This window comes from Capsella rubella, unplaced genomic scaffold (assembly GCF_000375325.1).
Source record: "Capsella rubella cultivar Monte Gargano unplaced genomic scaffold, Caprub1_0 scaffold_5, whole genome shotgun sequence".
NCBI classification, from domain to species: Eukaryota; Viridiplantae; Streptophyta; class Magnoliopsida; order Brassicales; family Brassicaceae; genus Capsella; species Capsella rubella.
The window spans coordinates 4,944,312-4,956,725 of NW_006238919.1; the positions used below are offsets into that span (position 1 = coordinate 4,944,312).

Sequence of the window (12,414 nt, forward strand, 5' to 3'; positions counted from 1 at the left end):
AGGGGGTGTTATTCAACCTTGTATTTTAATTGATTTGGATGTATTTCAAAATCTAGCGTTATTTAATGATGTATTTTAAAAACCACAATAAAATCTGCTGTTATTGGATTTAACATTTGTTGGATGTATTTTAAAGTATTTTAAAACAAGCGTTATTCAATTTTCAATGGATTTTGTTTTCTTTAAGATTTTAATGTATTTTACATCTAAAACACGTACAAACACAATCCTAACATTTTTCAAAGTATTTCATCTCTTTCATACCAAATCCATCTTAATTGTATTTAAAGGCTATTGAACTTTAAAATTCACTCGTAATTAAAATCCCTTAAAATTCTCCATCCAATAACACCCCTTTAGTTGTATTCTATTTATATTACTCCAAATGGTGTTATTTTGTGCGTCGTGGGGATGACCTTTAATTTACTCACACACATACAAGCATCAACTTTCTCCACTCTCCTACTGTACGATTTTTTGTTTTATTTAATACAAAAAAAATAAAAAATTTAGAACAAGAGGATATATATTGACCTCACTCAAAAGCGGAATTACATTTAGATACTGTAGAGGAAAGTTCTAGAATATATCAGATTTAATCGTAGCAGTTCAAGCCTTGGCATCCTCATCGACGATCAGAGGATCGTGTTTTTTGTTCTTGCAGGATCGTGGTCTAAACGGCCTTGTTTTCTCTCCTCTCTTTGCACGTTTGTTGAAAGTGAAAACACGCGCTGGTATCTCTCTGACTTCATTTGGGCTTTTGTCAGATGATGTCTACAAACGGGCATTTTTTTTTCTCTGTAAATTTTATCTTCTTAAGAAACATGAAAATAAAATAAACTGTGTTTATTGACCTTTTTAACCGGTACATCTTTTGTTTCTTCTCCAGTTCTTTCTCCATTGCTAATGGATTCTATCTGTAAACACACTTGTAAAATGAACTTATTAATCTAATGGACTCTATATGTAGATAGAAGATACTTGAAACAATATGTATTTTCTTTTCACAACAAGAGATTTGTGATGTAAAGCCATCTCCAAAGGCAAGTACTTAACAAAAATTATACAGGTTCTAAAGGTTTAGTTGATTAAAAATAAATCAATATATCATAAAATGTGAAGGGGCGATGCTTAATGAAGGGGTTTATACACTCTTAAAGACACGTGTCCCATTTTAATTGGTTTGCTATTATAAAGAAAGGAAAAAAAAGGGTTCTCGCGTTTGTCTCTCTCACAAAAGCTTTTTGTTCTTCTGTTTTTATCGAGAGAAGGCACAGATAAAGGTGATTTCAACGTCTTTTGATTTCGTCGGAGTTTTGAGTATAATCGGAGATCTATCGAGGTTCGGGCGCCGTTATACCATCTCTACTGTCGACGGTGAAAATCGGGTATATTTGGGTCATAAAGGCAAAGATTCATCTGTGGAGAATCAACGTGTTTGTTCTCAAAATCGGAACCGCTTAGTTTCGATGTCTTCTAGTTCTGAAACATGGAGATATAGAGGTAGTCGCAGAGATTTGGATAATTCTCTTACAAATCATGAAGGAATTTAGTAAATTCGGTGTGCTTGAATCCGTGAGTATACACTTTGTGTCCATTGTTTATGTGTTTCTTATAGCTTAAATATGAGCAATAATGCTGAAACAAATCAATGGCATTTCATTTCGGTTTTTATGTTTTTGTGTTTAATGGTTTATGAAGTTCGAATGAGAGTCATGTAATGATTCTCTGAGATGGACGGAAGCTAAGCTGTCACCAGATGAGATTTTGAGAAACCAATAAGTAACTTATAGTTCTGATTGTCTCTAAATAGTAGTTATCAATGTATTAAGATTTAAGAATTCTTAAGTGGCCGGTATTGACATTTTCCATGTTGCAGATTCTTGAAGTGGTAAGTATAGCTTGAGTAATGGCTTTGATATTGCATATTCGTATGAAGGAGAAGATTCATTGAAGAGTAAGTGGAATTATACTTGCCTTTATGTTTGTTTTTTCTCATCTTTGGTGCTTTGATTCCATTGTGTAGACTATAGTGTCTTGCTAATAGAGAACATTTAGGCTAAAATAATCGTTTATTTGTTCTTGCAGAAAAGAGAGTTCTAATTATTGTACCTCCAAACAATATCCAAGGAAGCAATACAAGACAAAGTAATATCTGCACATTGTCAGCCACGAAGACATGCTTATGCTAATTGTCATCAAATACAGATCATTTGATGCAATGTATCTGTTTTAGCTAGCTTTATCTTCTGTTGGATTCAATGTTTATAACTAAATAAAAAATTTATTTTTAATAACCTCATACATGGTAATTTTAATGAAAATTTAATGTTTTATTGATGGTTATTAAGAGAACCGCCTCCTAAACAAGAGGCTTTTGTACTGGGAAGAGATGTGAGGTGGCGCGCTACGATTGGATGCTGAGTAAAATATTGAAAAAACATATTGTTTCTCTTCTCTCTCTCTTTTCTTTCTCTTCTCTCGGTCTTGCGATGCTCTGCGACGGGAGTAAGACGATGGTCAGTGAAATCGATTCCGGCGAGCTTCTTGCAATTAAGCAGGCCAATTTGTAAATCAGGCAAGTTTAAGTTTCATCTTCTTTGAAGGCTGAGACAATTAAACCTAAAATTTCTCTATTTATTTGCTAAAATTTCTCTATTTCTCTCTTAAACCTAAAGGGTTGAGTTTGTTTTGAAATTTTTTGGTGATGGGTTTGTTTAGGGAGGAGAAGTGGTGGATAACGAAGAGGTGATTCATGCTTTAGGGGATGTGTTTCTTCACCCCGAGTGTACAATTGCGTCAGTTTTGGATAATTTCATGAAGGAAGGTATTAGTGTGATTGATTTTTATGTTCAGCGTGGACAAAGGTTGGAGCTTCATGAGTGTGCTTGCTTGGCCTTCAGTCGTGCCCTCCATTTGAATTCTTCTTTGCTAGGGTAAGATGACTCTTTACTTTTTGTGAAGCTAGAAAGAATATATAAGAACTTTGGGAGTTAGTTGTTCCCTCTTTTCGATTTTGTATCCTCTTTCTTTTCTTTTGTTGAGAAGAAGCAAGCTTAGAATTTGTTTTGTTGCATTGGTTTGATTTGTGTATTGGTTTGATTTAGTGTATTGTTTTGTTGGATTGGTTTGATTTAGTGTATTTTTGAGAAGAAGCAAGCTTAGAATTTTGATTTCGTTCAAGTAAAAGCTTTTCTCGTTTTTGCCTGCTTTTTGGGTTATGGCATCATAGTTAGTTTTGGTTAGATGTCTACACATGTAGTTATCAGGTTTTATATATGTGATCTCAATATTTTCTCTGCTTTTAATCCCAAAAATGCCTTCTAGGGAAATAAGAGACGGGTGGATATGAAACTTCAGAGTGATGTAGGATATGATGTGCAAAAGCAACGAACTATAACCACTGCTGTCCTAAGATTGGTGTTTGCTCTAACCTCATTGGTTGAGACCTCTGAATTTTTTGAGGTCAGCTGTGTTTCTTTAGATGACCTTTTCTTTATGATCTTTTCATTGCTAATTTAAAACTCTATTCCATATTGATTGGCCTGGTTCAGTGAGCATGACTTGCCGTTTAAACACTATCTTCCAAATTTGGAAGATACAAACCTGTTTTGAAAATTTGTAACTACTATTCTCGTATGTGCGTTTTCGTTAGTGTATGTTTCCTTGCACTGTCAACTGAATGTAGTACATATTGTCTAGAGGATTTCAATCAACTTCAGTACTCGAGTTTATACATTGGCTGATGCATTTAGAAGATTTAACTTGGTGTTGTATGAGTTGATCTATGTAACTTGGTATTGATTTGGAATTAATCAACATAAAATGCAATCACTAATTTTTTTTTTAAATTATTAAATTAAAAAAAAGAAATTCAAGAACCTTTAGGTTCTTACCATTGTAACACAATAAATATAAAAACTCCATCACAAACTCTTCATCTCAATTTTTTCAAAATTTATATTAAAAAAATTGCAAAAAACCCACAATGGGTCCCATTGTGGTTGCTCTAACGTCGTTTATGTAGCGATACTTGAAGAAATTACGTAAAGATAGAAAAAAGAAGCGACTTAACGTCATTTATTAAACCGACGGTAATCTATTAAACCAATTTTTAGGTTTACCCTTCCTGCTTTCCAAACAGAGTTCTTCTTCTTCCATACATCACACAAAATCTCTCAAAATCGAAATCGCAGAACTCAAATTAGTCATGGGGGATTTCGTTTTCTACTTCTTTGACTATCTTGAGACCTTTTCTCCAGTCTCAATCTTCATATTCGATAGGTTCTTCACCATGTAATAGGCTTCACAGCTAGCAGTAAGAGGTATGCCTCATGGTGCGCAGTTATCAGAATCATCTCTCTAATTGATTTCAGTTTTGCGAATTGTACGCTTCTCCAATAGCTCAGCAAGGTTTGGGCGATTCTAACAATTGCTTTCAGTTTTCGTTGAAGGATGTAGACTTGTAATGGATTCGTGAAGAATTTTGATGTAGCGAAAGTCAAAGCTTAGAGAAATTGAAGGTAATCTTCGGCTGAACCTAAGTTTAATTCGATCTCTATAACAAGTTTCAGTAAACGAAGTTCTTATCTTTTTTGAATCTATGGTGAATTGGTAAGAAGAGAATTCATAAGAATTTGACCGCTACACTTGGTTCTTTTAATCTGAATTTTCTTCCTTTTGTTTGTCTAAAATGAGCAATGATGTCTTTGGATAAGAGTTGTTGTAAAGAATGAATTGAATGATCTATACAATGTTCTTGAGAATCTACATTATGTGTAAGTTATTATAGTCTTTGCTATGTCAATTCTTGTTCTGCAATCTGTAACCAATTCTTGATACGATTAGAAGTTATGAGAAGATTAATCCCCCAGCTGCACTTGGAGAACTCAACTCCCTGTGAATCTCTACAGATTCACATTGATTCTTTTGTTTCATATTGAAATTCTTAGTGTTTTGTTCTTTTGAATTTTCAGACAGTTGAACAAGAACAATCTTCTAGGAACTTTTCATTGAAGCGAAAGTAAGATTTCATCATTGTAATTTTTTTGTCTTGAATCCCTTGTGCGTCCCAAATTGTGAAATGTTTATCAATAGCTTTCCAGGTTCAAAGAAAATCAATATTTAGTGTAGACAGACAAGTTGAGATCCTTGAGGATGTTAATGGAAGTGGCTTATTTCTAGAGAGATTACTTGATGAATTCAAGAAAACACCATATACTATACAAAATCAATAAAATATCATATAAAAATAACGAATATATTAAGGGATATAGAAATTAAACTGTGATCTTAGTCTAAACAAAACATGCATTAGAGGTAGAAAGCAGTGATTTATTCAAGTGTGTATGTACATGATGAGACTCTCACTCTGATCCCGTATGCATCACGTTAGAAAGACGCTCACTCTGATCCATCAACATCACTGTAACGGTCAATTTGGCCTTGCTAAACCAGTGTTCAGGTACACCTTTGATTTCCATCTTTTTCATATCATTTCTTTGAAGATCATAAGAGAGAATGTGAAAGGGAGAAATCAAACCATGTGGTATCAAGAAAATTTTGCCATTTTGAGTTGTACCTTTGACTTTGTATCTAATGTTGTTATTGACTAAATACAGCTGAGAAGGATGCAAAACCAGAGTCCTTCTCGACCATTTATTGCTCCCGGCATCTTCCACAGTCCATAAATCCAGTCTACCTTTTTCTCTAAGATCGGTTTGGACAATGAGAGTTACTTTGCCACCATACTCTATAAGACTCACATTTTCGACCCTTCCAGGCAGCTCATCTCCGTCCCTGCGAGGTACTTTTATCATTTTAAAGTCTCCGGATCTAATGTGGAAACTCACAAGCACAGAATTATACGAATCAGTCCAACCCAGGTAATATATAACACCATCGATACACACTCCTCCTCTGGTCGGGATGTGAGGATGAAAGTCATCTGGACACGTTGGAGCAGCCGTTTTCCAAAATCCTCTCCCTTCAGATTTTAGGACAAAGACCCGATGCTCTGACCTCATCTCTTGAAAATTTCTCAATCTGACACCAGTTGAGCATACCACTATGTACTGGTCGCTAACATGGTCGTGTCCAAAATAGTAAGAGACGATTTTATTTTCTTCTGGAGGTATGGCGGTGGGGAAGGTGACAAGTTGTCTGGTAGCAGGGTTATAGATCCGCGGCAATCCCCAAGAGGTGTAACATATGAAGCCAGGAAGATATTGCAAGATGTAGCATCCCAGACGTGGGATGGTCAGATCGTTGTCAACTACAAAGCAAGAAGACTTAATGTCTGGAGCCAATGATAGTATTGCGGAGTTATGGCTGTCATTGAGATCCTTCAAACACATGTAAAGTCGAGGACGCGATCGAGACGGGACCGTGTGGAAACGGTTGCTGAAATATCGTGAGCTGATTAGGGATGACCAAAGTTTTGAGACGCACTTGAATCTCATAAGGGATTTAGCAGGCAGTCTCGTAAGGATCTCCTCCGTCACCACATCCATAGAAGGAATTCTCATCTCCGGTCGTCTTCTTCTCTTCATCCTCATAATACAGCGAAGTCGTGGTTTAGGGTTTGCAAAATATATTGTAGATACTAAATAGTATAATATATTATGGAGAGTATATTTAAGCAAAATATCTTTTATTATAATAAAGAAATTTAATAGTTTCAAGTTAAGAATTAAAACTGCTATTTTTTCGTTTATTCGAGCTATACTAATACCATTACCAATATGTAAAGTATAATCTATACTATAATAGATAAGGGTCCGCGTAATTAAAATTTATGTTTTTACGTTTGCACTAAAAATATTGCATGTCTTAAAATTTAGAAAATCAATACACTAAAAAAATTTAACCAATATTAATTGAATATCATATTTTATAATATAGATTTGGGCCCGTGTAATAGACGGTCTATTTATTTTAAAAATAAAATTAAAACTAAAATTTTATTGTAAGAATGTTATATCCAAAGTATTCAGAAAAAGATAATTTATTAAGTTACTAAATTCTTTTTGGTTGAACAAAATTATTTATGTATCATAAATATATAAAAATCGTTATTAAACATTCATTATAAAAATCTAGTAATGTTACATTATCGATCACCAAAACAATTATGAAATATTCACAATTTTTCATAACATTACTATTACCAAATTTATCAAAACACTTAATTTAGATATTATACTCTAAACATGATTATACCCTTATCCTAAAAAATCTTATTTCCTAACTTCCAATTTTTGTTTTACAAAATCATTCTCGCATATTTTTTTTACTTTGCAATTTATTTTATTTTTAAACTTAATTAATTATACAAAATTTGATGGGAAAATTCTTACAAATTAACATCAATCCAAAAAAATGCGTTATAGTGTCGTTGAGATAAGCATTATTATTTTTTAAAATATGAAAGTATACAAAATTACATATTTGGAGAACATAATATTTAAAAAATCATTATACTACGAATTATATTGACTTTTATTATCCTTATTTTAAGTTAACAATGTCTTTTTTTAAGTTTTCTTTTATTCACCCTTCTTGTTTTAGCCAATGAGATTGCTCTATGACATATTACATTTCAATATAAATTAAAAATTAAACAATTATAACATATTAAAAAAAAAGTAAAAAAAACAAAGAAAAAAGAAAAGGCTTAAGTACTTCTTTTCTAACTAGAGGGTTTCAACTTTAGTAGAAAAGCTTTTCATAACCAGGAATTTTTATGTTTTCGCCGGATTCGTGAGAGATTTATCTGTTTTTTTAAAGATTTTTGAATATCTTTGAGTATCTTTTGAAGATTTTACCCTAGTTCTAAGTGTTCTTGAGCGCAGCCGGTGTTTACTTCTCTCCATCGACACCTTGAATTTTTCTTGTGCGATTGTGAGTGATTGGTTAACTGATGGAGTATGCTCTTGATAAGGCGTTGCAAGAGATGTCATTGGAGGAGGATACACCGATTGTTTTACAGAATTTGCCCGAGTTCAGTTCTTGTGTTCGTAACAAATGCAGTATCATTGGCAAGTTGTTGTGTCCGGAAAATCAGAAGATGTCCAACTTGATCCATGAGATGCCTCGCCTTTGGCGAGTGTATAATAGGGCTAGAGGAATAGCTCTTTCCAACGATCAGTTCCAATTTATTTTCGATTCTGAAACAGAATTGCAAACTGTGCTTAATGCTGGTGCATGGACATTTAACGATTGGAGTCTGACATTGGAGAGATGGGTGGAGAAGCCACCAGATGATTATTTGAAAGTGCTACCAATTTGGATCTGGCTGCGTAATATTCCAGTTAATCATAACACAGCGGATACTATCAAGGCGATTGTAGCACATATTGGACAAGTCACGGATGTGGCTTTTGATCCATTGAAACCGCGAAGCAAAGGCTATGTTCGGGTCAGAGTTTTATTTGATGTGAGGAGACCCCTGAAGAATTCTCGTCTGCTTCAAATTCCGTCAGGTGAACAAGTTACCATTGGTGTGGAGTATGAACGAATTCGTCGCCGCTGCTATCAGTGCCAAAGGTTAACACATGATAAGGAACGGTGCCCTCTCAATCCCTCGAACCGGCAATGTATTGCTACGGTAGGGGGAAAAGTGCTTCCACCATTCCAAGTCGTTTGATTCCAAGAATAAGCAAAGATGACCCTCAGTTTGGAGTTTTAACAGATGATGATGTAGGGATTGATCCAGTTTCCGGAAAACCAAAAATTGCCAAAGCTGTCTTAGACGAGATGCGTTAATACCTCTCTGTGAATGACCCTCAACTTCGTAAAATTCATATGGAGAGAGTAAGGAAGTCGGTATGGGACTTGGAAGGAGATCCTAATGGACAACAGACGTTGTTACGACTTGAAAAGCCTACAAAATTTACAACAGATGTAAACAAGGGACGAGGTTTGGTGTTTGATTTTGAAGAGGTAAGCTCCACGGCCAATTCTGGGGATGACATTGTTGAAGCTGTTCGGTCTGGAAAAGCAATGACGCGACTCCCTCATCCTGTGTGCTCCCTCTCGGCTACTTTTGCTACAGCCTCTGCAAATGAGTATTACTCTACGGATTTAAGACCAAGCTTTTCTGCTGGTTCTACCGGAGCAAAACCAAAATACTTTCAGAAGCGAAAACGACCAAATAAGTGGAGAAGACAGGCCCAAAAGGTGAAGGAAACAAAAGCTAATGGCCAAAATAATCAAAGAGAAGAGACTAACGAGGCTAATTCAGCTAAAAGGAAGGCTACAGAGGAAGTTATGATTACATCAAAGCTTGCTAAGCGCATTGAGGAAGAGGTGGTTCCGCATGAGGAACCGCCGAATCATTAATGAGCTTTGTGAGCTGGAATTGTCAAGGTTTGGGGGGCAACTTGACAATTCCTATGCTGAGGAAAATGCGTCGTGAACATTTTCCGGACTTTTTGTTCCTCCTGGAGACTAAAAACTCCAGTAATCACGTTTTGGCAGTACAACAATCTTTAGGATATGATCATGCGCATGTGGTGGATCCGGTGGGTCTGAGTGGAGGCTTGGCTCTGTTTTGGAAGTCTTCTTATGTGGTTGATGTCCTTCGTGCTGATTCTCGCATCATTGACATCTTCGTCACACTCGGCTCTATATCCTTTTTTGTTTCTTGTGTCTATGGAGATCCAGCTGCACATCGTCGTCAAGAAGTTTGGGATAACTTAATAAGTTTGGGTGTGTCCAGAGATGAGCCTTGGTTAGTTTTGGGAGACCTTAATGAGATTACTAATAATTCTGAAAAGCTAGGTGGACCAGCACGGGCAGAATCATCTTTCTTTTCATTTCGGAATATGATAAGTGATTGTCGTTTACGGGAAGTTCCTAGTATTGGTAATCATCTATCTTGGGCAGGAGAACGTAATCGAGTTTGGGTGCAGTGTAAGTTGGATAGAGCTCTTGGAAATGCAGCATGGTTTCAACTATTTCCCCGAGTTCAAGCTGAATACTTGGAAAGGATTGGCTCTGATCATCGTCCTCTCATTACCCGTTTTGTCAATGAAAGTACATCTCAGCGAGGCCGGTTCTTATTTCAGAAGAGGTGGACTAATAAACCGGAATTTGCTGAGGTGATAAGGGAAGGCTGGACTAGAAGCGAGGGTACTGATCATGTATCTATTTTGAGTCGCATTGCAAATTTTCGTCGGTCTATCTCTGTTTGGAAAAAGGACACTAATCAAAATTCCAAGGAGCGGATCACCAAGTTAATATTTGATTTAGAGGAGGAAGGAGCTAAATTAATTCCGGATCTTCAGTTATGAGGAGTCTACGGTTTGAATTAGCAGAAGCTTATCGCGAAGAGGAGCTCTATTGGAAACAATTAAGTAAAGAGAAGTGGCTAGGTGAAGGTGATCAAACTACTCGATTTTTCCATGGGAGTGTGCAGAGAAGAAGAGCTCAAAACAAAATTTTATCTCTCAAGGATGATTCGGGTGTTGAACAGTTTTCTGAAGGCTCCAAAGGTGATATTGCTGTTGACTATTTTCAGAACCTGTTCTCAAGTACAAAGCCGGCTCACATATCTGAAGCTTTAGAAGGGCTGCTACCACGAGTGACTTCTCAGATGAATGACGGGTTACTCAAGCCTGTTACGAGTGAAGAGATACGACGAGCAGCCTTTGATATCAGAGGTGACAGCACCCCGGGTGCTGATGGCATGTCAGGCTGTTTTTATCAGACCTATTGGGATATAGTTGGTCCTCAAGTTATATCAGAGGTTAAACAATTCTTTGAGTCTGGATCATTACCAGCCGAATGGAACTTTACTCAAATTTGTTTGATTTCAGACAACATTCTACTAGCACATGAGTTGGTGCATGCGTTAAACTCGAATGCACAGTGTGATGAGGAGTTTATGGCAATCAAGACCGACAAGTCTAAAGCATATGATAGAGTAGAGTGGTCCTTCTTGGAAGAATTATTGATCAGGCTTGGTTTTGATATCCGATGGGTTAAATGGATAATGAGCTGCGTCACTACGGTCTCTTATTCGGTTCTTATTAATGGTACTCCTTATGGTTTTATTAAACCAGAAAGAGGTCTACGGCAGGGAGATCCGCTGTCTCCTTTCTTGTTTATCCTATGTGCTGAAGCATTAGTGCACATTATGAATACAGCAGAATGTGAGGGAAGGTTGACAGGAATGAAACTTACCTCTTCTTGTCCGGCGATCCAACACTTGCTTTTTGCTAACGACAGTTTGTTTTTGTGCCAAGCTAACTTCAAGGAGTGTTCATCATTCTTACAGTGCCTTGAATTATATGGTAAAGCTTCTGGACAAGTGATTAATTTTCAGAAATCTTCGATAACTTTTGGGAAGCGGTTGGATCCTTATATGCGACGGCTCCTGGGATTATTTTCTGGTATTGAACAAGAGGGTGGAGCAGGGAAGTATTTGGGCCTCCCTGAATGTTTTAGTGGTTGAACGAGAGATATACTGAATTATGTTAATGATCGCTTGAAGTCAAGACTTAGTGGCTGGTTTGAAAAAACACTTTCTTTAGGGGGAAAGGAGGTGCTTTTAAAATCTGTAGCTATGGCGTTACCGGTTTATGCTATGTCGTGCTTTAAGCTGTCTAAGCATCAATGTAAACAGCTAAGGAGTGCTATGAGTCAGTTTTGGTGGAATGCTCAGGAGGGTAAACATAAAATGCATTGGGTCTCATGGGAGAAGATGTGTCAATCAAAGAAGTGTGGTGGTTTGGGCTTCCGAGATATTGGCCGGTTTAACCAAGCTCTTCTAGCAAAACAAGCATGGCGACTAGTGTCCGATCCCTCTTCTTTATTAGCAAGGTTTTATAAAGAGGTTTATTTTCCAAATAAACCTTTTCTTGAGGCTACAGTGGGACGTCGACCTTCTTATGCTTGGCGTAGCATTATTTTTGGTAGAGAACTGTTGGAAAAAGGGCTGATGAGATCCATTGGTGATGGAAGTAACACCTTTGTATGGATTGACAGGTGGATAGTGGATGACCCTTCGAGAAGACCCTGTAATAAAGAGCTTTTTATTGATGTGAGGCTACGAGTATCTTCTCTTATAACTGCTGCAGGAGATTGGAATGTTCATAGGCTAAATGAACTTTTTCCTTCAAGTGATGTTAGTAGAATATTCTCCTTTCCACCTGCTGTTCATCTTAAGGATAGCCACGTTTGGACATTTACGGCTGATGGTAACTACACTGTCAAAAGTGGTCATTGGCTACTTACTCGTGAGAGTGAGAAATTGAAAAAACCATCGGAGACCGATAGTTTAGTGAACAAGGTTAAAGAGCGGGTTTGGGGATTGCATACTGAACCTAAGATTAGAATGTTCTTGTGGAGAGTGCTATCTTTTGCGTTGGCTGTGACACAATGCTTACGAAGACATGGACTGTCGGTTCA

General features: G+C 36.6%; 3 protein-coding genes and 3 long non-coding RNA genes across 7 annotated transcripts; 5 read left to right on the forward strand and 1 right to left on the reverse strand.

Moving 5' to 3' along the window:
• The first annotated feature begins 1,248 nt into the window (after window positions 1-1,248).
• LOC111830707 lies at window positions 1,249-2,297 on the forward strand. Of its 2 annotated transcripts, XR_002834043.1 has the most exons (4): window positions 1,249-1,575; window positions 1,702-1,782; window positions 1,880-1,957; window positions 2,089-2,297. It is a non-coding gene; the product is annotated as an uncharacterized LOC111830707 (long non-coding RNA). The 2 variants fall into 2 exon arrangements; XR_002834042.1 differs by lacking the exon at window positions 1,702-1,782 and having other exon boundaries at window positions 1,249-1,503.
• A 428-nt stretch (window positions 2,298-2,725) lies between these two features.
• Window positions 2,726-3,736, forward strand: LOC111830505. Its single transcript, XR_002833881.1, has 2 exons — window positions 2,726-2,936; window positions 3,328-3,736. It is a non-coding gene; the product is annotated as an uncharacterized LOC111830505 (long non-coding RNA).
• A 386-nt stretch (window positions 3,737-4,122) lies between these two features.
• LOC111830503 lies at window positions 4,123-4,873 on the forward strand. Its single transcript, XR_002833880.1, has 2 exons — window positions 4,123-4,325; window positions 4,443-4,873. It is a non-coding gene; the product is annotated as an uncharacterized LOC111830503 (long non-coding RNA).
• Window positions 4,874-5,043: 170 nt separating this feature from the next.
• LOC17887084 (F-box/LRR-repeat protein At2g40920) lies at window positions 5,044-6,701 on the reverse strand. Its single transcript, XM_023782667.1, has one exon. The coding sequence runs from the start codon at window positions 6,555-6,557 to the stop codon at window positions 5,367-5,369; it is 1,191 nt and encodes a 396-aa protein (XP_023638435.1). The 5' UTR covers window positions 6,558-6,701; the 3' UTR covers window positions 5,044-5,366.
• Window positions 6,702-7,921: 1,220 nt separating this feature from the next.
• LOC111830609 (uncharacterized protein At4g02000-like) lies at window positions 7,922-8,647 on the forward strand. Its single transcript, XM_023783091.1, has one exon. It carries the CDS (start codon window positions 7,922-7,924, stop codon window positions 8,645-8,647), a length of 726 nt encoding a protein of 241 aa, XP_023638859.1.
• Window positions 8,648-8,805: 158 nt separating this feature from the next.
• Window positions 8,806-9,342, forward strand: LOC111830610. Its single transcript, XM_023783092.1, has one exon. The coding sequence runs from the start codon at window positions 8,806-8,808 to the stop codon at window positions 9,340-9,342; it is 537 nt and encodes a 178-aa protein (XP_023638860.1).
• Window positions 9,343-12,414: the final 3,072 nt, after the last annotated feature.

Excerpts from the sequence above, each read along its gene's own strand:
- LOC17887084 (XM_023782667.1), bottom strand. The coding sequence starts at position 6,557 with ATGAGGATGAAGAGAAGAAGACGACCGGAGATGAGAATTCCTTCTATG.
- LOC111830609 (XM_023783091.1), top strand. The coding sequence starts at position 7,922 with ATGGAGTATGCTCTTGATAAGGCGTTGCAAGAGATGTCATTGGAGGAG.
- LOC111830610 (XM_023783092.1), top strand. The coding sequence starts at position 8,806 with ATGGAGAGAGTAAGGAAGTCGGTATGGGACTTGGAAGGAGATCCTAAT.